The sequence below is a fragment of the Oryctolagus cuniculus genome, chromosome 14 (assembly GCF_051225735.1).
Source record: "Oryctolagus cuniculus isolate XC-2025 breed Fujian yellow rabbit chromosome 14, ASM5122573v1, whole genome shotgun sequence".
Classification (NCBI taxonomy): Eukaryota; Metazoa; Chordata; class Mammalia; order Lagomorpha; family Leporidae; genus Oryctolagus; species Oryctolagus cuniculus.
In genome coordinates, this window is record NC_142880.1 from 63275300 (window position 1) to 63301711 (window position 26412).

The following is a 26412-nucleotide window of genomic DNA, read 5'->3' on the forward strand; positions in this document are numbered from 1 at the left end:
GGCCATAACAGTTGTTAAATATTTTGAATGTCGTCCCTGCCTGTAGAGGATGAAGTCTGCGTGTGACCCGCAGGCTGGAGCAGGTTCCGGCAGGACAGACCTCTTGGGCCAGCGATCTGCTCCCTCCCAGACGCCTTTGGGGTTTGGGTGGGTTTTTCATTTCCCAACCTTTAATTATAAAAGCTGTTTTCTTTTCAGAAGTGTTTACATTTCCATAGCATGGCGCTAAATATGATCAATCTGGAGAGGATTATGCAAATTTTCATAACCTAAGGGAGACAGGAAATTATTTTTTATTTTTGCAACTCCAACACATTAAAATAACGTGAATTTTTTTTTCTTCTACCGAATGCCATTCCAGAGCCATATTCAAGTTCTTTGCAGTCAGCATCAGATAGCGGTGGAGCTAAAACAATAGTAGTAATCACGAGGGCTGATTCTGATGGAATCTATTTGCGCTTTGGAAAAACCAGCCTGTTTGCCTTTCCTCCAGAAACGGCCTGTCTACGTGAGCCGCGGCGGCCAATCGCAGGGCAACCTGCCGCTTCCCCCCGCACCCGTCGTGTCTCCAGAAACACTTGCTCCATCTTAATTGGAAACCGGTGGGCGCAGGGCCGGCTGGCTGGCTGGCCAGCCGCGCTCCGCTTGGGAGCCGGGAGGGCTGAGCGGAGGCCAGCGAGCCTGAGCATATCTTCAGGGTGAGATATTTGATTACACAAGGGAGGGGAACTCGTTGCCAGTCCTCCCATCTGCAGAAAAATTTCTAGGTGGCAGGAGCTAAGGCTAGGGTGGAAGAAAGTGATACACCGAGGAGAGCAAGCGGGGTCAGGGGAGGGGAGGAGAGGCTGGGCCTGGCCGCTGTGCTCAGCCGGAGGGGACCGGCTCCGGCTGGCCCTGTGCTACTCTGAGATGGAGCTACATGGGGCCGCGTCCGTCGCTGTGGGATTCGCCCTGTGCCCCTTCCGGGGCTCTGCCGCTCTCTCCTCATACTCTCCTGGGCCAACCCATTTCTCAGGGGCCAGCTGTATCGGCTTGCCCCTCTGGGTCTTCCCCAGGTGGTGGAGCCGAGGGAAAGGCAAGCGGTTCTAGGATTCCCTTCCCTTGGAAAGCGAAGGCCGTGGCTTCCTCCACGTTTCCCACCAGCTCAAGTTTCCTGCTTGGGTAGCTCTGGTCATGTTCAGGTCTAAGCAGATTCTCCAAACCTGTAGAGTCGTGAGGGCCATGGCTGGCCTTCCTTTGTTTTTGGTGGTGGGGGTGGGGAGGCTTGAGCAGCAGTCGGCAGCCTATCTTTCACAGAGGAGAGGTCCATAAATACTCATCAGCCACAGGAAGGCAAAAAGGCAGGGTGGCTCAGTAAGGGCACTGACATCACTGCCGGCGTCTTCTAATCAAGGCAGAAGCCAGGCCTCGCACAGCCCCGGGGAATGGCGAACACAGCGTGTGTCATGCGGGGAGAGCCAAGGCAGGCAAAGGCAACCAGTCGCCTGGGAGTCACTGGGCTCTTTAAAGCGGGAACACTGGCTGTTGCTTTCTGTTAAGTGATGGCTCCAATGTCTGTGTGACCTGCACATGTCACCGTCAGCCATTCCGGATAAACGGGAAGATGCTGTCGACGTCATCTTGGCGTCTCCAAACTGCAGCTTGGATTTCTCTTGTACTCCGTTGCCTTGGCCACGTGTTGAGTTTGCGCCAAGGGCAGAGCTGTACGGAGGACTCTCTCGTGTGCAGCGGTGCTGGGAGGCCGCCGCTCCTTGTTGGGCAGGGGAGGAACTGGAGGCTGCGATTGGCTGGGAGGTAGCACAGCATCGCGGGAGAGCCTGGCCTGCGCTTGGAGAGACTCAGTTTGCACACTGTACGTCTTGTTGTGGAACTTTGGAGAAGTTACTTAACCACGCTCATGGAAACCGGGCTATTTGGGAGGAGGTAGGAGCCAGTCCTGGCCAAACCGTGCCGCGTCAGCGCTCTCGGGGGAGCAGTGGTGTGAGGATGTCTTGCGATGTGTCACATCCGCATGTATTTGTGTGACCTTAGTGACCTCGTTGTCCTCTTTGGGACTCGGGGAGAGAAAGCTTTAAGGTCACGTACACATCGGATGGTGCTTCCTCCAGAGCTGGAAGAGCCCTGCACCGTGAGCCAATGGGACGGAACTTTCTCTTGGCTGTAAAAGATTTATGACCTGTTCAGCCCAAAGCCCCACCACAAAAACCTCACTGAGCCGTTAGGCATTATCTTCAATAGTGACTCAGATTAAAGGGCCAGTGTGGCCCACTGACAATGACTCACTGGCTTCCGTACACTGATTGTACGGCGCTTCCTTGGGGACTATAATTAGGCGATTGTGTAAGGACTCCACGGTGCAGTCTTGAATAGGGACTCTATTTGGCTCATGATGTCACTCGCTCCCGCTGGTCCCCTCTTATTGGATGGCCTTTCCTGTGGTGTGGATGGAATTCGATACACGTGAAGTCAGACCTTCATTGAGTTTTCCACGAAGTAATGATAGCTCTTAGGATGAGTCACTAGGGACATACCTGAAATCATTATGGCCCAAGTGTCAGAAGTTCTGGGAATCCCACTGTCAGCTGTTCAACCTGGAAAGATCACTCTGTAGTCCCAAGACCTTGTTGTTTCTCTGGAAATGGCGTTCAGGGGTACCAGCATCATCCCCACTGTCTTTGTTCATTTCTGTTGTTAAGACAGAGTAGCCCAGGCTGGGAAATTTAATTGTACAAAATTTGTTTCTCCCCATTCCAGATGCTGGGAAGTCCAAGGTCAAGGTGTTGGAGTGTGGTGGAGGCCTTCTTGCTGCCTCATCCCGGGTGGAAGTGGAGGAGGTACGAGAGGGGAAGGGGGCTGCGCTTGTCCTTCTTTTTTTTTTTTTTTTTTTCAAGATTTATTTATTTATTTGAAAGAGTTACATGGAGAGACGAGAGGCAGAGAGAGAGGGAGAGAGGTCGGTATTCCATCCGTTGGTTCACTCTCCGATTGGCCACAATGGCTGGAGCTGCACTGATCTGAAGCCAGGGGCCAGGAGCATCTTCCAGGTCTCCCACACGGGTGCAGGGGCCCAAGGACGTGGGCCATCTTCTGCTGCTTTCCTAGGCCATAGCAGAGAGCTGGACGAGGAGTGGAGCAGCTGGGTCTTGAACTGGTGCCCATATAGGATGTCGACAGTGCAGGCGGTGGCTTTACCTGCTATGCCACAGCACCGACCCTGGACTTATCCTTTAATAAGGAGCCCTTACCCACAACAGCTGACCTACACCTGGTTGCCCACATTAGTCCATTCACAAGGGCAGGGCGCTCATGACCTAATCAGCCCTTAAAAGTTCAATCTGTCAGTGCTCTTGCTCTGGGGATCAGGTCTCCAACACATGAGCTGAGGAACATAAGCCAAATGCTGCGGTTCTAACGCACAGGTGCAGCCTATGGGTCCCTCTTCTTCCCTTCCCCACCCAGCCGGTGTCACTGCCTGAGCATGCCAGCTCTTAGGCATCTCTCAACTCTCTCCATGTTTCTCCATCTCCGTGGCCACCCCCCAGCCTCAGCTTTGGACTCTGCATGAGCCCTTTGAGTGGTTTCACTGTGCCCACTCCTGCAGCCCTCTGGTAGACCTGCTACTTCGTCATGGTGATTTTTCTGGATGGTCATCTTGGACATACTTTCTAGCTTAAAACCGTTCAGTGGCATCTCTGTGGTCTTCTAGCTCAATTAAGACCTTGCAAGATCTGTCGCCATCTTTATCCCAAATCTCGTGCCATGCCCCTCTTCCCCTCCCATCAGCATTGCAGCCAAATCAGTGGCTTTGCAGCAACTCAAACACATCAAGGATCTTTCCTCTTTAAAAGACCCCTGCACTGGATCTTTCTTCTGCCCAGAGCCTTCTCCACCCACCTGCCCAGCCCCTGCTGTTCCAGATCCCCTTTGAGAGCTAGCTTGAGTGCCACATCCTTGAGAAATTCCCCTGAGATGGTTACTGCTGTGGCAGGATCTGAGGTCTTTGTCTTCTTGTAAGCAAAGAATTCAGACAAGATACAGAGATTGGCGATAAGCAAGCTAGCAAGGGACGTCTTAAAGAAGGAGTGCACCTGACAGGCCAGGGGGCAGCTCGGCAGGACGCCCAGTGCCCACTCTGTTTAGGCTGGGGTCTTTGTGGGTACGGGGCAAACTTTCCACCACCGCTTCCTTCTCCCCCCTTCTTCTGGAGATGTTGCTGGGTGGAAGCCTGCCCTAGGCATGAGGTTCCCGGCAGTGTTACCGGTATGAAAGATCCCTTGGGGTGCTGTCAGGTGGAGACTTGTGTTGTGCAAATGTTGCATCTCTTTCAAGGCATCTCAAGGTGTCTGGGTGTCTAACATCATTTGACGGCATCAACTTCTGGTTTTACACACACACACACACACACACGCACGCACATACACACGCACACAGAGGCTCCTGTCTTCCTGCCTAGCCAGCCCCCCCTCTCCTGTGATGTAGTCTCTTGCTACATAGTCCTGTTCCTTCACAGAGCACGTCACAAACTCCAGGGAAATAATTACCCAGGTAAATGTTCGTAATATTTGGTTAAACTCCATCTCCACTCTTGAACTGGTCTCGTGTCCAGTCCACCAAATGGCGCGTGGAGTTCATCAGTAAACACTGGCGGTGGATGAAGCCCTCTGCTGTCCCATGCTCCTCTTTGTTTCTTTACACTGGAGCATTCTTCAGGGCATCCTATCTCCCTGTTTGGTCCCCAGACTCCTCTTGGTGGGGAAGAAATGCCTTGTGTGAGGGGCCCCCATTCCCGGGTTTCTTAGCCACCAAGGCCTGCAAGTTGGGAAGAGTCATTGATTTGATGAATGTCAAGGCTAGAAAGGGGCTTAGCCTGAGTCACTGGCCACCAAGGCCACGTTTCACAGACGGGGGACCTGAGACCAGGAGAAGTTGAACATTTGGTCAAAAAGCAAAGCTAAGGAATGAATTCAATGTCCCTTTAACAGGTGTATTTACATCCATACAAAAAATATGTATATACGTAATGTGATTTATGGAAAATTCCAAGTTTCATTTCTATTGCCTCACCGATCGTCAGCTGTAAGAGAGGGAATGTGGTGACTTAAGTCGCCCCAACCTACAAATGCCAAGGCCTAACCTAGTCTCTGGGCTTCTGGCTCCTGGTGGCTGCTCTTCCCATCATGCCCCTCTGCATTTCTTACAAACACTGGGCCAACTCCACTTCTGGCCAGAAACCTATTGATGAGGAGCCACAGTGGTGTCATGGCTAAGAGCAAAGATCTGCCTGGCCCTTTCCCTTCCTGTGCCTGGGACTTCTGTGAGCCGTGCTGCCATCTGTTCAGGGAAACTGCTGCCTGTCACAGGGGTGTGATGGGAGGAGGACATGGGTGCTCCAGAGTCAGACCTATCTGGGGCTAGATCGCAGCTCTGTGACGTACAGCCGAGTGTCCAGAGCCATAGGAACGTCTCTGAGCCTCGGCTTTCCGCCTTGTAAGATGTGGTGCTAACTGCCTTCCCCTAGGTTCGCTCAGGATCAGGTGAGGTAATGTTTAGGTGAAAGCAGGAGGCACCGCATGCACACTGCTTCTCAAATGTTCTAAAAAAAGAATTATTTATTTGAAGGGCAGGGTGATGGGGGAGAGGGAGGCAGAGAAGGAGATCTGTCCTCTGATTCACTCCCCAAATGTCCACATCAGCCAGGAGCCAGAAACTCCACCCACATCTCCCGTGTGTGTGGCAGGGACTCAGGTATTTGAGGTAGCATCTGCTGCCCTGTGAGGCACATTAGGAGGAAGCTGAATCAGAAGCAGAATAGTGGGCCCAGCCCTGTGGCGCAGCGGGTTAACACCCTGGCCTGAAGCGCCGGTATCCCATATGGGCGCCGGTTCTAGTCCCGGCTGCTCCACTTCCAATCCAGCTCTCTGCTATAGCCTGGGAAAGCAGTGGAAGATGGCCCACGTGGGACACCGGGAAGAAGCTCCTGGCTCCTGGCTTCGGATAGGCACAGCTCCAGCCGTTGCGGCCCATTGGGGAGTGAACCATCGGATGGAAGACCTCTCTCTCTCTCTCTGCTTCTCCTCTCTCTGTGTGACTCTGACTTTCAAATCAATAAATCTGTAACAATAAAAAAGAAGCAGAATGGCTGGGATTCCAACTAGGCACTCTGATATGGGAGGCAGGCATCCCAAGTGGTGGCTTAACCCACTGTGCCACACCACCAGCCTCTCAGTTTGTTTTATAACTGGTACATAGTAATTGTACATATTTATGACATGCGGTGTGATATTTTGACATGTATACAGTAGTCCCTTGATATCTGTGGGGGATTAGTTCCAGGACCTTACATGGATACCAGAGCTCACAGATGCTCAAGTTCCTTATGTAAAATGGGGTAACATTTGCATGTAACCCACGAACATCCTTCTTTTTTTTTAACTTTTATTTAATGAATATAAATTTCCAAAGTACAGAATATTGATTACAATGGCTTCCCCCCCATAACGTCCCTCCAACCCACAACCCTCCCCTTTCCCACTCTTTCTCCCCTTCCATTCACATCAAGATTCATTTTCGATTCTCCCCATATACAGAAGATCAGTTCAGCATACACTAAGTAAAGATTTCAACAGTTTGCTCCCACACAGAAACACAAAGTGAAAAATACTGTCTGAGTACTAGTTATAGCATTAAATCTCAATGTACAGCACACCAAGGACAAAGATCCCACATGAGGAGCAAGTGCACAGCGACTCCCGTTGTTGACTCAACAAATTGACACTCTTGTTTATGGCATCAGTAATCACCCTAGGCTCTTGTCATGAGCTGCCAAGGCCATGGAAGCCCCCAAAGTTCACCGACTCTGATCATTTTTAGACAAGGCCATGGTCAAAGTGGAAGTTCTCTCCTCCCTTCAGAGAAAGGTACCTCCTTCTTTGATGACCCATTCTTTCCACCGGGATCTCACTCATGGAGATCTTTCATTTAGGTTTTTTTCTTTTCCCCCCAGAGTGTCTTGGCTTTCCATGCCTGAAATACTCTCATGGGCATTTCAGCCGGATCCGCATGCCTCAAGGGCTGATTATGAGGCCAGAGTGCTGCTAGGACATCTGCCATTCTATGGGTCTGCTGTGTATCTCACTTCCCATGTTGGACCATTCTCTCCCTTTTTGATTCTATCAGCTAGTATTTGCAGACACTATTCTTGTTTATGTGATCCCTTTGGTTCTTAGTCCTATCATTACGATCAATTGTGAACAGAAACTGATCACTGGGACTAGTGAGATGGCATTGGTACATGCCACCTCGATGGGATTGAATTCGAATCCCCTGGTATGTTTCTAACTCTACTGTTTGAGGTAAGTCAGCTTGAGCATGTCCCGAATTGCACATCTCTTCCCTCTCTTATTCCCACTCTTATATTTAACAGCAAACACTTTTCAGTTAAGTTTCAGCACTTAAGAAGAATTGTGTATTGATTACAGTATTCAACCAAAAGTATTAAGTAGAACAAAAAAAATACTAAGAGGGATAACATATTAAGCTGCTCATCAACAGTCAGGGTGAGGGCTGATCACGTCACCGTTTCTCATAGTGTTCATTTCACTTTAACAGGTTTCCTTTTAGGTGCTCAGTTAGTTGTCACCTATCAAGGAGAACAAGTGGTATTTGTCCCTTTGGGATTGGCTTATTTCACTCAACATAATGTTTTCCAAATTCCTAACAGGGATCACTTTTCAGTTAAAATTTAAACACCTAAGAATAATTGTGTGTTAATTACAGAGTTCAACCAATGGTACTAGAACAAAAAAAAATACTAAAATGGATAAAGTATTGTACATCAACCGTCAGGACAAGAGCTGATCAAGTCACTGTTTCTCATAGTGTCCATTTCACTTCAACAAGTTTCCCCTTTGGTGCTCTGTTAGTTGTCGACAATCAGGGAGAACATATGATATTTGTCCCTTTGGGACTGGCTTATTTCACTCAGCATGATGTTTTCCAAATTCCTCCATCTGAACATCTTTCTATAAGCTTTAAATGATCTCCAGATTACTCACAATGCCCAGTGGAACATCAGTGCTATGCAAATAGTTCTGCTGTATCATTTAAGGAATAATGACAAGAAATAAAAAGTTCTGTAGGTGTAGGCCTCACTACACAATATCCATGGATGAAGGGAGGGGAGCAATGCTCTAACAACCAGTGCCCGAGAGAGCCGAAGGATCTGAGCGATGGTGGGAGCCCACAGAAAGGCGTGACTGCACATCACTTCATTGGCATGGATTCAGCCTAGGGCTCAGTGCCTGGGGAATTAAAGTTTTCCATTTTAGAACTTTCTGGAATTTTCTTTCATGACTATTTGTGACCCATAGTTGGTCGAATCTGCAAATGTGGAACCTATGGATACAGAGAATAAATTATGTACCTTAGGTAATAATCAGACAGAGGCATTTAGTGTATCCATCACCTCATACATTTATCATTTCTTTGGGGTAAGAACACTCGGTGTCGTCTTGCAAGCTCTCCACGCTAGCACTCAAAAGCAGCCTAAGAAGATAAATGTCAGAAAGGGTGATCCATTGGCTGGAAAGGACGGAGGGTCCTCCATGGGTAAAATGGAGCCTGGGGGAGCAGGTTTGCAGGCTGATGTGGGCGGTACTTTAGCCGTAGGTCTCAGGGATTACCTCCTGATTTCTTGTTTGTGAGCCCACATGTCAGGTCCATGTGTGTATGTACGAGGTTGGTGGGAGCAGAGGCCAGGCAGTGTCCCAGCAGCTCCCGGGCCCCTAGAGCATCAGCACATTTCCCCACACACCAATTGTGTTTCCCGTATTTGCACTTGGATGGAAGAGGTTAAAAATGTGATCAAACATTTATAAGTGAAAATGACTGCCGATGTGAAAAGGGTTTCACTCTTGAAGTTATTTGGGAGCTGATATTTTTCTAAGCTATGACTCAGTGAAATTTATCTGGAAATGGTACATCTAGCAACTTATGCAATTGAGCTGTGAACACTGTCATTTTTTTTTAAAAAAATTATTTATTTATTTGAAAGGCAGAAAGAGAGAGATTTTCCATCTGCTCATTCACTCCCCAAATGCCTGCAATGGCTGGGGTTGGGGTTGGGCCAGACTGAAGCCAGGAGCCAGGAACACCATCTGGGTCTCCCATGTGGGCGGCAGGGGCCCAAGTACTTGGTTCGTCTTCTAGTGCCTTGCCAGGTGCCTTAGCAAGGAGCTAGGTTGGAAGTGAAGCACCCAGGACTCAAACCAGAGCTCATGGAGGATGCAGGCATCATGGGGGCCAGCTTAAGCCGTTGTGCCACAATGCTGGCCCCAACCCTGTCATTTTATTGGTACATTTTCCCCAACCTGGAAGCATCATCCCTAGATGTTAAGCTAGAAATGATTAATTTCCAATGCTCTTTCCTTACTGACATTTAAATGACCATTTCACGGCAGACTCAGGAGAAAGGAGGAGGGGTTGAGAGAAGAGGTGGCAGGTGATCAAAGTTAAGAGAACTAGTTTAAAAAGAAAAAGAAGGGCACAAGGCATTCCTGGGGGCATTTCACAGGAACAGGAGCCCCAGTGGCCTCTTAGGCAGGCAGAAGTCATGCCCTGAGGGACGCACCAAGACCAAGGGCTGGGCCCCAGCCTGCAGGCTCTGTCACTGCGCTTTGTCTGCAGATCAAGGGCAAGTCCAGGGGCAGTCCCAGCCTCCCCAAGCTCCCAAGACTGAGATGAAAGCAGAAGCTGGATTAGTTCATTTCCAGCGAGAAATCGCCGTGACAAGGCCTGGAATCTCACACTGGCACAGAGCGCTCCTTCCCTCGGAGCGCTGAGCTGACGTGGAGGACGGGGGAGTCAGAGGACTGGAGTGTGTGCTGGGGGGTGGGGGGTGGGGGGTGGGAGAGCATCTGAGTCAGCCCTGCCACCAGGGCCCCAGGGCAGAAAGCTCCCAAGTCAAGGCTGCAATTCCTCGGGAGGCCACTGCCCATGCCGGCGTCCACCAGGGCTCACCTCCTCCTGTTCCCATCCAACCCTGGTAGGAGGGGCATGGCCTTTTCTCTGTGAAGACAAAGCTTTTGCTTCGCACAAAATTGTGCAGGCACGAATTCCCCAAGGATTAAAATAATGAATTCAAGGTAATGAATGACATATTGAGGGTGGCAAGGAAATTGAGGCATTTGCATATTCCTTGAAATATCGTCTGTATGCAAAGGAAAAGAAAGTTGTCTTAGTCTGCTTCCCTTTGCTGTAACAAAATACCTGAGGCTGGGTCATTTACAAAGAATGGAGGCTTCTGGGGCAGGTGTTTGGCCTAGCAGTTAAGACACCAGTTAGGATACCAGTGCCTCATCCCCCTAGCCACAAAAGGCATTTAGGGAGCAAATGTGCAAATGGGAAAATTGCCTTCTCCCTCTCTCTCAATTCTCTGCCTCCCACAATTAATCAGTTAATTTAAACAGAGAATAAGGTCTACTTAGCTCACGGTTCCAGAGACAGGGAAGCCCAAGAGCATGGTACCAGCGTCTGGCTGGCATCTGTTAGGACTTCCTGCTGCTTCACAGCACAGCAGAGGATGTGACATGGTGACACAGAGCCAGCTCTGGGCTCTGCCTTCTCCTGTGTATCCACTAATGCCATAAGGGGGACCCTACTCTCAGGTCCTCATCTAATCCTAACTACCTCCCAAAGACATGGACTTTAGGGGGACACACATCCAAAGCATAGCAAAAACAAATGATGGTGTTACTACGACATGTGGAGCATCTAAATGTGCCATGGCCAGCATGGAACACACATCAGCAGGCAGTGGCACCTGCTGTGCCCACTGGGGGCTGGCCCTGCCATTGAGCCTGTCATCCAAACATAAGCCTGAGGATGAGTCACAGCGCCGCCTTGTCCCTCCTCTCGCAAGTCTAACCTGTTACCAAGTCCAGTAGCTTATTTCTTTTTCAATTTGTTGTACAGGTTGAGCATATCTAACCTGGAAGTCTGAAATCCACAATCCTAAAGAAGTTTTGAAAGCAGCACCAACATGTCACAAATGGAAAATTTCAGGCTTTGAAACTTTGTTCCATGCACAAAACTATTTTTAAAAATTCAGATTTTATGTATAAATTTTATTTTTAAAAAATTCAGCTTATATGTACAAGGTTTATATACAATATAGATGATTTTGAGGTCTATCCTTGGGTCCCATCCCTACGATATCTTATTATATATATGCAAATATTCCAAAATCTGAAAAAAATAAAAAAGCTGAAATACTCTTGGTCCCAAACATCTCAGATAAGAGATGCTCAGCCTCTGTACCTCATCTGTTTTCGCCTTGATTTCGACCTCACTTGGCTTCTTTCTCCAAGGCTACTGCAATTACCTGCTACCTTGCCCGCCCCCTGCCTCTAGCTGCATCTACTCCAGGCCACACTCCACACTGCTGCTGCAGTAATGTTCGGCACAAACGTGATTATGAGATTGCCACCTTAAAGGTTCCTGTTACCTACAAGGCAAGGTCCAAAGTCTTTACCTGGCAGGTGCATCTCTTCTCGGTGTGGAGGCTGGACATCTCTCCAGCTTTCTCTTGTACATCTCCCATCTATCTTCTTCACTTAATGTTTACTGGATACCTACGCTGTTCCAGGAACCAGTTAGGGGCAAGTGTCGCTCCCCCTCTTCGTGGAAGAACGACACAGGACCCTGCGCTGTTCTTTTGTCTGCTCGGCCCTCCCCGGGTTTGCTGCTTGTTCTTCCCGGGTTGGCTGCTGGTCCTTCCACCTCCGTGGAAGGGTGGTTCCCCCTGCCACTTTCCCCACTTCCGCGGGGGAGCGGCACACCCCGGCCGGCTCTCTCGGGGGCTGCACAGGTGTTCCTTCAGATGTTCCTGGTGCATGTTGTCTCTCTCCTCCTTTATAGTCCTCTTCCGCCAATCCCAACTCTGCTACCCACACGCTGAGTACACTGCTCTCCTGCAATCAGGAGCAGGTCCTGCTGCTTATTGGTTGAACTGGAGGCAGCTGTGTAGAAGCTGTTTCCTCCTCTCCCAGCGCCATATTGTGGGAGAGCAGATGCATCGAATAAGTCTTAATTCCAGTAACTTAGTCTAGTCCGAGTTGCTCCCAGTTGCTCCCCACAGTGAACCAGCGCCCATATGGGATGCTGGCAATGCAGGCAGTGGCTTTACCTGCTATGCCACAGCACCGGCCCTTTCCCTCCTTCTAAACTTAAACATGTGTTCTGTACCTATGAGCCAGGCACTGTGTCTTATGGATTTCTATATTGTGGTGGCAACTGTTTACTAAGGAACCACATAATGGTTTTATTTTTTAACTTTAAATTTTGAAATAATCTTAGGCTAACAAAAACTATAAAAACAGTGAGATTTCCCATGTGTCCATCCTCCATCTTCCTCCAGTGATAACATCTTCCATGGTAATGGCACAATGATGGAAACCAGAGATTAGCTTTTGTACACTGCTGTTAACTAAACTGCAAACCTAATGAGATTTCCTGTTTTCCCATGAATATTTGTGGTGATCTGAATGTTTGTATCTTTCCAAATTCATATGTAGAAATCCTAACCCCAAGGATGATAGTCTTAGACTTCGGGCCTTTGGGGGTGATTAGATCATAATGATGGACTAGTGCCTTACAGAAGAGGGCTCTGAGCAATTCCTTGCCCCTTTGCCTTGTGAGGGTACAGTGAGAAGGTGCCACTCCCTCAACAGACAGCGAGTCTGCCTTTGCCTTGACCTTGGACTTGCTAGCCTCCAGAGCCGTGAGAAATGTGTTGCTGTAGTTTGTCAGCCACACACTGTGGTATTTTGTCAGAGCAGCCCAAATGGACTAGGGCATACTATTTTTTGTCCTGGAAGATCTGACCCAAAATCCCGAGTTGATTTTGTTGTCATGTCTCCTGAGTTTCCTCCAATCTGGAATCATTTATTCTGCTTATGTTGTCTTGTACTTATTTCACTGCCAGTCAGAATTTCATAGATGTCTCTCAATTTGAGTTTGATGTTTTCTCAGGACTAGATTGAGATTTTGCAGTTTTTATTTAGTTCTTGGTAAAACCAGCATAGGAGTGAGGTGGCTTTCTCAGTGGATGGTTATATTATGGGACATAATCTCAGTATATCTTATTACTGGGGATCTTAGCTATGATCACTTGGTTATGGTATCGTCTGCTGGGTTTCTCCACTATAAAGTTAACATCTTTGTTAACTTTGTATTTAACATCCTGGGTGGGGTGCTTTGAGGTTATGTAAATATCCTTTTCTCCTCAAATGTTTACTCATTAATTTCAACACCCATTAGTGGAGCTGCCCACACAAAAAAATATTTTGTCAGAGCAGCCCAAATGGACTAAGGCATGTTATTTTTTGTCCTGGAAGATCAATTCTGTGAGACAAGTCAAGCCCTATATGAGCTGCTATGGTAGGGTATTCCATTAATTGAAGTTGCTTTGAATGGTCTTTTTTTTTTTTTCTTGACAGGCAGAATTAGAGAGAGAGAGAGAGAGAGAGAGAAAGGTCTTCCTTCCGTTGGTTCACCCCCCAAATGTCTGCTATGGCATATCCGCTGTGCTGATCCGAAGTCAGGAGCCAGGTGCTTCCTCCTGGTCTCTCATGCAAGTGCAGGGCCCAAGCACTTGGGCCATCCTTCACTGCCTACCCGGGCCACAGCAGAGAGCTGGACTGGAAGAGGAGCAACCGGGACAGAATCCGGTGCCCCAACCGGGACTAGAACCTGGTGTGCCAGCACCGCAGGCGGAGGATTAGCCTAGTGAGCTGTGGTGCCAGCCTTGACTGGTCTTAGTAATTAGGTCTATTGTAACAGGATTTCAACCTGATAAGTTGCACAAATAACTAAACACTCCAGTCGTCATCTCTCCATCCATCCATCCATCCATCCATCCATCTACCCACTACTCCTTTATTTAATTAAAAAATTGAGTCGATACCCATATTTCTTCCAATTATGCCCTAATCCACTCCTTGTTACTCTGTTTGACTTATGTGAACTTGTTGTTATGGATAAATAGGTTGGCCAAGGCAGAAACATTAATTGCGTTGAACAGATGGTTGTCAAAATCAATAAGAAAAAAAGCAAGTGCCTATTTGTTCTTCTGGAATGTTCCATCACAGAAAAATGACTGTCATGGATGTCTGTTGTTTTTGCTTGTTTGACATTCCTCATCCCTTCTGTAGGTCATAGAACCCAAATTTCCGTTGCAGAATTGTATCAGTCTGTTTGTGTTGCTGTAACACAATACCTGAGGCTGGGTACTTTCTAATCAAAGAGGCTTATTTGGCTTACAATTCTGGTGGCTGGAAGGTCCAGTGGGGTAGCTCAGAGAGTGAGGTCCAAGCCTGTGGCTTCTGATACACATTTTTGCTGCCATGTGGGAAAGACAGTGTGAGAATGAGGATATTCCTCATCACGTAGCTGATCACTCGGATCCACCTTTTTTCTGAAGGCAGATCCATCTCAGGATTCTGCAGGTGCGTGAGCCCATTAATTCCTTTTCATTGTTTAAGGCACATTGACTTGCGTTTCTGTGTCTGGTAACCCAGTATTCTGACAAATACGGATGCTAATAGAGGGGATGCCTCATATGAAGCTTGTGATCAGAGCGCGTCAGCACTTAAAGATGAGCCACGTGTGGCCTCCGCACTCAACTTAGCAGAGGTCCACGTTCCCACGGAGATGAGATCTCATCCACAAGAAATAAGTACAAGAGGAGCCACAGCGTTAGCCCGGCCCACACATGAAGAACTTCGGCGGCAGGATCACAGTGAAGCGAGTGGGAATTACTAGCTGGGGAGTACTTGAAGCACTGGAGATGTGAGGGACATGGCTCCCGACAGAGGACAGGGGGAACGGCTTGGGCAAGGGTACAAGAGTGACTAGGTGACGAAAGCTCAATGTGTGTTTTGAGGTTGTATAGGATATCCATAGTTACCGAGGGTAGCGTGTAGGTGAACAGGAGAGATCTGAGACAAAACCAGCAACAAAACAAACCAAAAACCCTCACACCATCAACAATGCTAGAGAAACAAATTGCAGGGGCTCTCACTGGCAGCCTAAGTGTCCAGGTTGGCAGCCAGACCAGGGAGCCCTGCTAGACCACTGCGATCCACCACTCCTCATGAGCCGTAGAGCAAGGCTCGGAGGACCAGATGGAAAAAGAAGGCTGGAGGTGGGTGGCATCCCAGCCTCTGAGAACATTCTGCAGAGAGGCTTTGGCCATATTTGCTCAAGAATCTTCCTCGTGGTATCATTTGAAAGCCATACTTTTTATTTCATGCTAAACATTGTCAGAGGGAGCAGTGGCAGATTCATCCCGGAGCGTGAGCCAACCGGCCTGGCATGCACAGTTTTAACGGCCTTCCAGACCTCGGGGCCTGGCAGACTCCCTCAGATCCGTGCCCCTGCTCTGGCTTCTGCCTTTCCCAGAGTTAGGACGTCAGGAGGGGGCAGTTACCTTCCCACCTTCCAGCAGACAAGGTCCAGGACAAGGCTCCTTCCCTGCTCCATTAGGGACAGGGAGAGCGTGGCCTGCTTGCAGATACTGCTTTCCTGGCGTCAGACTCATGCCGTCCTGACCACATCTTACCCTCTCTATGGTCTATCCTCAATACAGCCCCTTATAATAATCCCAAAATAACATACCAAATCTGGTCTCCTCTCTTCTAAAAGCCTGATGACTTCTTGTCTGATGCAGAATGAAACCCTAAATCCTACCACACCCCAGAAGACTCTTTGTGATGCCACCATTGGCTGCCTCTTTGATTTTGTTCCCTTCCATCCCAGTCTTTTTTTTTTAATATTTATTTTATTTATTTGAAAGACAGAGAGACAGAGACAGAGATAGAGGTCTTCCATCCGCTGGTTCACCCTCCAGATGGCTGCAACGGCCAGAGCTGTGACGATCTGAAGCCAGGAGCCAGCTGGCTTCCATTTCCAGTCTCCCATGCCAGTGCAGGGACCCAAGGACTTGGGCCATCTTCTACTGCAGTCCCAGGCCATAGCAGAGAGCTGTATGGGGAGAGGGGCAGCTGGGAGCCCATATAGGAATAGGATGCCGGTGCTTCAGGCCAGGGTGTTAACTCGCGCCACAGCGCTGGCCCCCCAACCCAGTCTTTTACACCTCCTATTCTCCCAGCCTCGGGTCAACTGGCCTCCTTGTCCTGGTCCAGGCTTTCCTCATCACACTAAAAACTTGTATCTGTCAGGATTGGCTAAGCTGTGCTGCGATGACGAGCAGCCTCCAAACGGCAGTGGTTTGGAATGAGCAGAGTTCATATCCATTCCCTGTGCCATGTCCGTGTGGGCTGGCAGAGGGGCTCTCTTCATCCAGTCAATGTTGACACAAGGCACCTTCTGCAATGTTGCTGGCTGGTATCTCAGAGGGCAAGAAAGAGACCCTGGAAGGTCTCCTAATGGCAACTGGATGCTGGACACAGAAGAGACACACAGCTATTTGGCTCCTGCTCTTCGGTCAGCTGCTGGTCTCAATCAACCACACAGAACCCCAAACAGGCAGTTATACCATGTGCCTAGCAATGGAAGGGATTGTGTGTGTTGGGCAGTGCTCCTGAGAACCACAATTATGAACCATGGCAGGGTCAGCCAGGGGTTTGAGGTAGAGGGTGGGAGGGGTGGAGTCCCAGGTGGAAGGTTGGTCACTTCAGTTCATACTCGAGGGAAACAGGAACCTAGTTGAAATTGGCTGCTCACAGGGCCCACCCAGTGATGCAAGTAAGAAAAACTAGGGGCCAGCGTCGCGGCTCAATAGGCTAATCCTCCGCCTTGCGGCGCCGGCACACCGGGTTCTAGTCCCGGTTGGGGCGCCGGATTCTGTCCCGGTTGCCCCTCTTCCAGGCCAGCTCTCTGCTGTGGCCAGGGAGTGCAGTGGAGGATGGCCCAAGTCCTTGGGCCGTGCACCCCATGGGAGACCAGGAGAAGCACCTGGCTCCTGCCATCGGATCAGCGCGGTGTTCCGGCCGCAGCGCGCCGGCCGCGGCGGCCACTGGAGGGTGAACCAACAGCAAAGGAAGACCTTTCTCTCTGTCTCTCTCTCTCACTGTTCACTCTGCCCGTCAAAACAAACAAACAAACAAACAAACAAACAAACAAACTAGGTGGCTTTGGTTAAGTCCTTCAGGCTGAGCTCTCACAGTCCTCTCTGCCTGGAATGCCCTCTCCTCTCCCCACGCCTCTCTGGGAAGTGCCCACTCATTCTTCAGGAGACCCTCTAAGAAGCCCCTACATACACACTCACACATGCACACACATACACGTGCACACACACACATATACACACATGAATATACATGCATACACACATACATGCACACACACAGGTGCACACATGCACATGTGCCCAGTGCCTCCGATCACTGCCCTCCACCTCTTTTAACTCTCCTGATTTTGTCCCTGTAATCAGGGAGCCCCCAATGGCTTTGTCATTATATGAACACCCCCCACCTCTGCCTGTAGGGCATAGATGTTCAAATAATTAATTGAGTGTGTGAGATCCAGACACAGAGTAGACAGTGGGTTAACATCCCCTACGAATACAAAAGAAATTCCTATGAAAAGGATCTAATTCACATGCCTGAAAATCTCATTGTTATTACCCATCCCTGCTGGTGTCCTGAAGTCTGTGTCCTCTCCCTGCTTTCCCCACCACCCATCCATCTGGTCCACCTTCCAGGCGCCCCAGTTCCCACTCTGCTGCCATTCCCTTGTCAGCCACTCTTCTTGGAGATGGCTGACTCACGTTGTCTTTTCTCAAAACTCATGGTTGAGACTTGGAATGTTAATGGCCTGCACTTAGGGTTTTGCTTCCATCACTGGGAAGGCAATACAGTATCTTAAGAAGCCAAGCTCCCTGCAAGGGTGGCCGAAGTGGGGTTTTCAGGACAAGGGGGGCTTTAATGATGAGTCTGAAAGGGAAAAGCAGCGGGAAGCTGGGAGCAGCAGCCACAGGAAGCTTGTGGTTCGTGGCCCAGCCAGGGCTGCATCATGGCTTTTGTGGGTTCTCAGAGCTTTGCCTTTGTAGGCCCCTTCTCCATTAAAACAATTGAAAAATTAGGGGCTGGCCTTGTGGTGTAGCAGGTTTAAGTTGCCACCAGGGATGCTGGCATCCCATGAGAGTGCCAGTCCAAGTCTTGGCTGCTCCATTTCCAATCCAGCATCCTGATAATGTGCCTGGGAAAGCAGCAGCAGATGGCCCAAGTGCTTAGACCCCTGCACCCACGTGGGAGATTGGGATGGAGTCCCAGGCTCCTGGCTTTGGCCTGGCCTGGCCCCACCTTTTGTGGTCATTCAAGGAGTGAACCAGCAGATGCAACATCTCTCTATTTCTCTCTCTCTCTCCTTCCCTCCCTCCCTCTGTCACATAAATAAATAGATCTTAAAAAATTGTTAAATTATATGATTGTTGCTATAAGATTAATATAATCTAGGCTGAGGTGATGATTATGTATGAGTTATTGTTATATTTTCTTCTGGTTTAAAAAGCATTAACTAGGTTCAAAGTTATAGTTAGTAGGAATAGTTCTGGAGCTGTATCCCACAGGAGGGCGACTTCAGTCAATAATAGTGCACTGTGTTCTATATAATGCCATTCAAAGTAGCTAGAAGTGAGGATTTTGAATGTTTCACCCAAGGGAACAGCAAACGTTGAAATGGTGGATATGCCAATTACCTTGTTTTGTTCTCATAATGCGTACCCGTACCGAAATATTATATGATACCCCATGAATCTGTACATTGTTCTCTATCAATTGAAAATAAAATAAACATTCTATACATGCATATTTTTAATTAAAAACATATTTTCCAATGAAAAAATTGTTGGCCCCTGAAGGTCTTGCAGCCCCGAGGCACTGGGTCTGCTGAGCTAATGACTCACCTTGCCCACTGGGGTCCCACAGTTCCTTTTGCTGGGATGTATGTCAGCACACCCAGCCCCACCCGTGCCCTCACCTGCAGCCTCCATTGACTGGTCAGATTCCCACCATACTCAGATGCAGCTCAAACATCTCTTTCTCATGCCAGATCCAGCAGATTCATCTATGGGATGCCCAACTGACCTTGAATTTCAGATAAATAAGAAATATTTTTGTATCAGATATATCCCACACATCACATGTCCCAAATATTGCATGGAATGGGCCTATACTAAAAAATTACACATGTGTATCAAAACTTCAGATGTTACTGGGTGCCTGTATTTTATCTGGCAACTCTACTCTGTAGCTGTCTATGATTAATTTTCCCTCCAGTTCTTCCCACCTGCTGCTCTGGCTAGCCTATTCTAGCCCTTTCTGTAGCCCTTGTCACCAGTCTGTCACATAGCAGGAGCCCACCACCTCCTCCTCCTCTTCCGTCTGCCCTCCCCTCAGCATTGCACTCACCTGCGCGGGCTGGGGATGTGGCGGTGCGTGTGTTGCCCCTAGGAGTAAATGCGTGCTTTCCCTTTATTTCCCCAACTGTCTGTTTCCAGGGATGACTTGGCAGCATTTGGTTTTCATTTCATTCAGGCTGTCTCATGGCTGAGACTAGAGAGGAGTTAACTATTGCGTGGGATCTCCGTAGCGCTTCTGTTAACAGAGACGTGTCCCAAGAAGACACCGGGGGCTCTGATATTTCATTACCTGACTGGGAAAAGACAGAGGCTCTTGGCTGAGACCTGGGTCTGTTCCCTGTCACTGTGCAAGGGCAGAGAGTGAATGTGTGTGTGTGGGGGGGTGAGAATGCTCAAGCTCCCTCCTCCCCAACGAGCAAATGGGCCATGGCCCAAGTAGGACCATTTGGGCAAAGAGGGTGGCGGGTGAGTGTCTTTGTGTTTGTGAGTCTCAGGCTTGGGCAGTTCTGATGTTTCACCTCGACCTTGGTAGCAGAGTGATTCTTTAAGTTCTTGTCAGTTTACCACTCAGTGCTTGCCACCCTCCAAGGTCCCTCTGAAACCCTGGAGACAGCTGCCCTGAGATGCTGGCAGGTGTACACGCCTGGTGGTCAGGCTCCTACCCCCGTGCTCTGCCCAGCGAGAGCAGACTTGCCTCCTGGCTGGCTGTGAGGAGGGAAGCAAGCCCTCATGACTGAGGCCAAGCAAAGCACAAGTAGTTTGAAGCAACTAGAGCTTGGAAAGGATTTTTGGGAAAGCCACAGTGAAAGTTCTATTTTTTATTGCTAAGGATTTCCCATCTTTCAACACATTCTTCCTTTCTGGGTGGAATGAAATTTCCAAAATTGACCACTGGATAATCATTTTGTTATTCATGCTGGGCGAGAAACCAGTGTCCAAATCCTCTCCCTATGTCTCTCTCTCTCTCTCTCTCTCTCTCTCTGTCTCTGTCTCTGTGTGTGTGTGTGTTTGGGGCTTGGTAGTCTTCTGAGGGAGCTGCCCAGGATTTCTGCCTCTTTACTGATAATCTAGTGCAGCTCCAGGCTCAACCCCAAAGCTCACAGGAGCAGGCATCATGGCCCACACTAGGTGTTCATGAGGGAGAAAATAAAACAATGGATGGTTTCATGGTCAAAATCCATTGGAAGAACCCTGCACACTGCGCCACTCCTAAACTATTGAATCCTTCACTATTCCAATAAAGACTGTGATACAACTGTGATACAACAAAAGGGGGGGGGGTGGATACTGTTTAACTCAGTGTTTGCCACTTGCTTGCTTAGAGAGCCACTTCCCTGTCCTAATTTTTTGAGTGTGTTTTTGAGTGTCACCCCATAGGTTATCTCGGGAACACCCTTGGGGACAACAGCTCTAAAAAGGAAGTGGAGGTAAGCCGAAGTCCTGTCCTCTCTGCCTCCCCTCTCGGGAAGGCTAACTTCGTACCAGACTTCCTGCTTACAGAAAACAAGGCTGGGCTCTGTGCTGCTCTCCAGCCTCTGCCAGAAGGACCCTGAGTGCCTGAGGCCAGTCAGTACCACAGCCTCCCCTGCGTCTTGCTGCAAGGGACAGCATGCAAGGGAAGGGGAGGGCATCTCAGAGCCCAGGGCTGCACCTAACACATCCTTTGGGAAGCCTGGGCTGGTGGCCATGCAGGACCACCTGAGCACCAGGCAGGGCCACCTGTCACAGTCACATGGCAGTCTGTGACATAACCCAAGTGTGTACCTGGGGAAGCGCACTCCTCCCCAACCCTGGTGGCCACACTGCTCTCTTCACTGTTTTTCTTGCCACCAGAATACACCGAGTACATGGCTCCCATTTGTACCATTCCGGGATTCTGCGTCACTGCCACGCAGAAGTGACACAGAGTCACCCAGAGTTGTGCCAAGTGCTGGTTCCGTCCAAGCTCTTGCTTGCCTCAGGGGTTTGCATAAGCTGCTTCCTCTGCCCCCGGAAGCTCTTGGCTTGTGGGCACGATCTGTTTCCTAAGTGCAGTCTCAATGTCACCTCTAATGAAAGCAGGCCCCCTGCTTCAAATATTTATTAATTTATTATTTGCTATTGTAATACCCTGTTTGCATTCTGTGGATTTTATCTTCATCTGGATTGCTACATACTTTGCTTTTTTCCATATTGTCTGTCAGCCCCACCCTACCCTCCACCCCGCCCTGCATAAAATGTCAACTCCACAAAGGCAGAGATGTTTGTTTTGGCCATTACTGTGTCCCTGGGACCTCAATGTCTGGCGCAGTGTAGGCATGATTTGTTGAATGAGTAAGTGAAGAACAACTCTGTTTTTTCCCCCAACTGGGTGGTGATTGGATGCTGGCAGTAGATGGGCATGCTCAATAACCAACCAGTGGGCCGCATGGCAGTGAAGGGGGTGGTTCCTAATAACCGTCTTGGGTGGCAGCAATGGCCCACTGCTATGTGAGGAAGCACAGAAATACAGAGAGCAATAGAAATGAGTTTTTATTTGTAAAAAGTTACAAAATGATATTGTACAAAAATAAAGTCTGTAGAGAACTTTGGTTGTATAACACAAACGACCAAGACAGATCAGAGAAGTCAGAACTTCCAAAGAAGTGCACTCCTTACGGTATCAGTTGGTGATCACAATGATAAAGAAAAATCACAAACTTTACCCTTTTGTGGATTGGGTGGAGCAATTTGCTTCCTTTAAAGCCTGCTTTTATGGTGCGTAGGTGATGCTGGGAACATGCGGCCAACCCCCACTGAACCCAGCAGCCTCTCTGGGCAGAGACCCTCGTGGGCACCTGGGACGATCCCCCAGCACCTCGGCCAGGGTCCTCTGGGGTGGACAGCTCCTGGGGCCACGTGCAAGCTGTGTCCTGGGTGAGCAGATGGCTGGGGCTGTCACTGCTGTGAGCAGCCACTTCTCAGCAAGGCCCAGGGCAGGGTGAGAGGGGCGCCCCCTCCTCCTTTTCCCAGTTGTGTGGGGGAGCAGAATGATGGAGAACTTGCATCTCAGGGTGACAGAGAGGGGATGTCTGGTAGCTTCTGTTCCTTGGTTACTTTGTAAAATTAGCGTGATTATTTGTGGGAGGCCAATAGGTCATTTCACTGCTAAATCTGCCCTAGTGCCATGGCTCACAGCCCTAATTTAGTGATAGCTTGTTTCCTGGTTAGAATGCCCGTCCGAATGTTGTAAACAACTCTCATGCATGCTTGAATACGCACTGAGCGTGTGTCGCCTGCTAGGCAAATCCACAACCAGGAGTGGGGGTGCCCATCTTGTGCCTCGCCCCCACCTTGCTCCTTCATGGGAAAGGGGGTGTGCCCTGTGTGAAGCTTTGTGCATCTGCACCGCGTGTGTACCACACACCTCCCCATCTACCCTTCTCAGCCCCGGGATGTCCAGGCGGGGCTCGGATGTACAGGAGCAGCACCTGTGGAGGTGAGGTGGACACCCTGCACCTCTGAAGCCCATTCATGGGCACTTGGCTGAGCTGGGTGGCCAGCGTATTTCTCAGGGAGGCAGCGGGTGGGCAAGGGTAGAGGGAGAGTCCCCACCATCAGGGCCAAACAGTGGCTACTGGACAGCATTGTTGACTTTTGGGTCAGCATTAAATCCAGGGCTACGTATGAAAAGGAATTTCACCGTATATATATATATGGCTATGCATATTATCGCTAGATAGACGTGGAAGGGAATAAGAGCTTAAATCAGCAGAGAGTGGACACGAGGTGGATCTGTTCAGTGGTGGGGCCACAGAGGCCCATGGCCTCCACACACCTCTCCTGGGAAGGGGCTGGCCAGAGACACTCCTTCTGACATATTTAAAATAAAAAAAAAGAGAGAAAGAGAGAAAGAAAAATAGGGAAAAAACCTGAAACCTAGGGAAGCTAATGGGATTTTCTTAAAAAGGTAAAGTAAGTGATTTTTGCCTAGCGAGAAACTTGTTAATACTTTGAAAAGCCTGGACCCGCGTCCCCAATTAAAATTTCCTTTTGTCACCTTTTTCTTTGCATTTTGCGAGTACATATACTTTGGCACCTTTGAAAAGAAACTTTAATAAATAAGGGGAAAAAAGAGAAATTCATTAGTGAATGGTAATAAATAACAATAACTTAAATCTCAATAAATATCTTCTCTATATTTCTGTATCTGATACAGATGCATTGCATCGATTAGCTTCTCTGGTCACTGGTGACCACGCATAAGTGGAGCTGGGTATGTAACGTGTGTCTCTCTGTAAACCGACAGGCCCAGGGCCCGGCTCCGTGCCCCGTGCCCCAGGGGCAGCCGGGTGCCTTCCCCACTCGCTCTCCTGGAAACGGCAACTCGTTTCCTGTTTCCAAGGACAGAAAGGCAATGCTCTCAGGCTTGCTGGAAATCCCGAGGAGAGCCTTTTTGGTTCCTAGACAACTTCTTCCCACCCTTCACACCATGTTCGAGGTCCACCACCCAGCGTTCCCCCAAAATGCTGGCTGTAGCAGACCTCAGGCCTCAGCGTTCAAATCCAAAAGTTGGCATCTCTTGCGTCTTTACGTTTCTGTTTGTATGTTTGTTTGCCTCCTCTCCTTTCCAGGGCAGGTCTCCACTGAGTGACAGCAAAAACGCGCCTCTCTGACTTCCAGCAGTAAAACATAATGACAAGGAGTGACACCAGGACGATGGGTTCCCTGGTGAGCACAGACCCCAGGAGATACACTGGTGTGGTTCTTCGAGTGCATCCGCAACTGTACCTGCGATAGCTGGCGGTGGATGACGTCACAGCCAGCCAGGGACCCCAGCCCCGAGCTTCTGCTGGCATCGGCGGCCATCCTGGAGGGTCCAGACGGCCCTTTGCTCTCTCTCCTGTCCAGTCTTCTGTAGCTGGATCTCCCTCTACCAGGCTCCCACGACGGCTGCCTTCTTCCTCTTCCTCCGTCTCCTCCTCCTCCTTCTTGGTCCTCATCTTCCATTCTGGGCAAACATTTCCTGGGAACCTTGGTCCCTTTCTTTGCACTGTAGCAGGAATGCAATACACAGCAGTCTCTGGAGTCGGAGTCAGATACAGCCACACCTTTTAGCGGAATGCTTTCTTAGAATATGGTAAACCAGGTTATCGTCTAGGAACGACAGGTCATCATCGAAGGCAATGGGTCTGCAGCATGCCTGCCCCGCCTTGTCACTCACCAGCCTTCTGCTCTTGGACAAGTTTTTCAATATTTTGTCATACATCGTCTCAGCTGCGTCGCAAGAGCCGCTGCAGTACCTAAATATCAGCTCCTCCTTGGTTTCGTAGCCCAAACCCAAGTCAGTGACATTTAAGTGTATCGCAGTGAGGACACACCCCCGATTTTTGCCCCTCTGGCCTCTCCGGCCTTTTCCTCTGGAATTTTCCGGGTTGGCAGCTGCAGCCTGCCGATTCCGCTCTCTTCTAGGAAGCACTGCCATCTGTTTATCAGGTGACCTTTTCAGTCTTTTAATGGTGGCTTGAATAAAATCCATGACATCGTCAAACTGATCAGGATAATGCTCTGGCATATTTGCTGTGCAACAAGAAAACAGAAAATGTTACGTGAGACAGCAGTGGTCATGCCAGGCAGGATCTAGATCAAAGTGCACCCCCGTCCCCCCGGAAGTCAGCCAACATGGGACCCACAGCAAAACTACCAGCCAGTTAAGCTAAGCACCTGCTGTAAACCTCGCGCCCCACAGCCCCGATGGAGGCCACAGTGCACCCTCCAGGCTGATGCGGTGGGTGACACAGTGCCTTGTGGAAAACAAATCCCTAGCTGCACACTTGCACTTCAATGAGGCCGCCATGGGCAACAAGTCAAGAGGGAGGCTGCTGTGAGCAGAGCGATCCTCCAGGGCTGGGTTTTGGTCCTTGTCTCGTGGCCTAGAGTGGCGGCCCTCAAACTAGAGTGTGCAGAACGCCCTGGAGGCACCCTGCAGTGCAGATCCCTGGCCCTGCCCGGACAGACCCCGAGTCAAGTGGTCTGGGGAGGGACCAGGGAGGCTGCGTTTTTAAACAAGCGCCTGAGCAATTCTGATGTCCATGGTCCAAGCTTTGAGAAAAATGGAAAACGCTGAGGTCTCCCAGCATTGCTACTTTCATCTGGAACCCCGAGTGTTGTCGCCTGAAGCTGACGCTGATACTATATGATTACGAGAGACAAGAACCACCCTGCAGAACACACAAAGAGCTCACGTACCCCACTCTTTCCTAACTTCTCGAAAGACTTAAGGAATGGGGACACAGCTGATATAATTGTACTCGCCAAGAGACAAATGTGCCATTTCATTTAAACAGCATGACATTAATAAAAAGGGATGCTGATAACTTCCAACAGCATTTATTATTTTTTTTAAGGTTGATTGATTTACAGAGTGACACACAGAAAGGAAGAGACAGTGAGAGAGACCTTCCACTTACTGGTTCACTTCTCAAATGCCTGCCATGCCAGGGCTGGGCCAGGCAGAAGCTAGAAGCCAGGAACTCCATCTGGGTCTCTCACGAGGCTGGGAGGGACCCAAACACTTGAGCTGTCATCCACTGCCTTCCCAGGATGCATCAGCATGAGGCTGGATGGGAAGTAGCGCAGCTGGGACTGGAACTGGTGCTCCATTTGATATATGATACGGGTATTCTAAGCGCCACAACATCAGCCCCTCGCACAGCATTTCAATGGACCACAGCAGCAGGTGATGCTGTTTGTGGATGGACACGCCCTCGACTGGAGTGGCAGGCCCACTGGGGGCGTGGCATGGCTTCCACTCTCTGGCTGCAAACAAGACAAGAGATGTACGCTCCAGGGAGGCACCACAGAGGACGTCTGAGACCCCTGGGTGCAAGTACAAATTAGCAATCTCTTGCTGTTTCCTGCTGGGTTTCAGCCATCTGCTTTGGTGGAGTGGGAGAAGACTGACCCTGGGAACAAGTTATTCCATTTCTAAAAGAAGAAAGCAATTCAGGGCTGGCACTGTGGCTCACTAGGCTAATCCTCCGCCTGCGGCGCCGGCACACCGGGTTCTAGTC

General features: G+C 49.4%; 1 protein-coding gene and 1 long non-coding RNA gene across 5 annotated transcripts in view; one reads left to right on the top strand and one right to left on the bottom strand.

Moving 5' to 3' along the window:
* Nucleotides 1–253: 253 nt before the first annotated feature.
* Nucleotides 254–24333, top strand: LOC149122351 (uncharacterized). 2 transcript variants are annotated; one of them, XR_016220707.1, is made up of 3 exons: nt 254–698; nt 2755–2834; nt 23974–24333. It is a non-coding gene; the product is annotated as an uncharacterized LOC149122351 (long non-coding RNA). The 2 variants fall into 2 exon arrangements; XR_016220706.1 differs by lacking the exon at nt 23974–24333 and adding an exon at nt 10972–11119.
* The window catches only part of GDNF (glial cell derived neurotrophic factor), a 29197-nt gene continuing 24660 nt past the window's right edge, over nt 21876–26412 (bottom strand). For all 3 annotated transcript variants that reach the window (XM_089313136.1, XM_051853515.3, XM_051853517.3), the window contains one exon: nt 21876–24919. In XM_089313136.1, the coding sequence (XP_089169262.1) occupies nt 24435–24919 (485 nt within the window). In that variant the 3' untranslated portion in view covers nt 21876–24434. The remainder of the gene's footprint in view (nt 24920–26412) is intronic.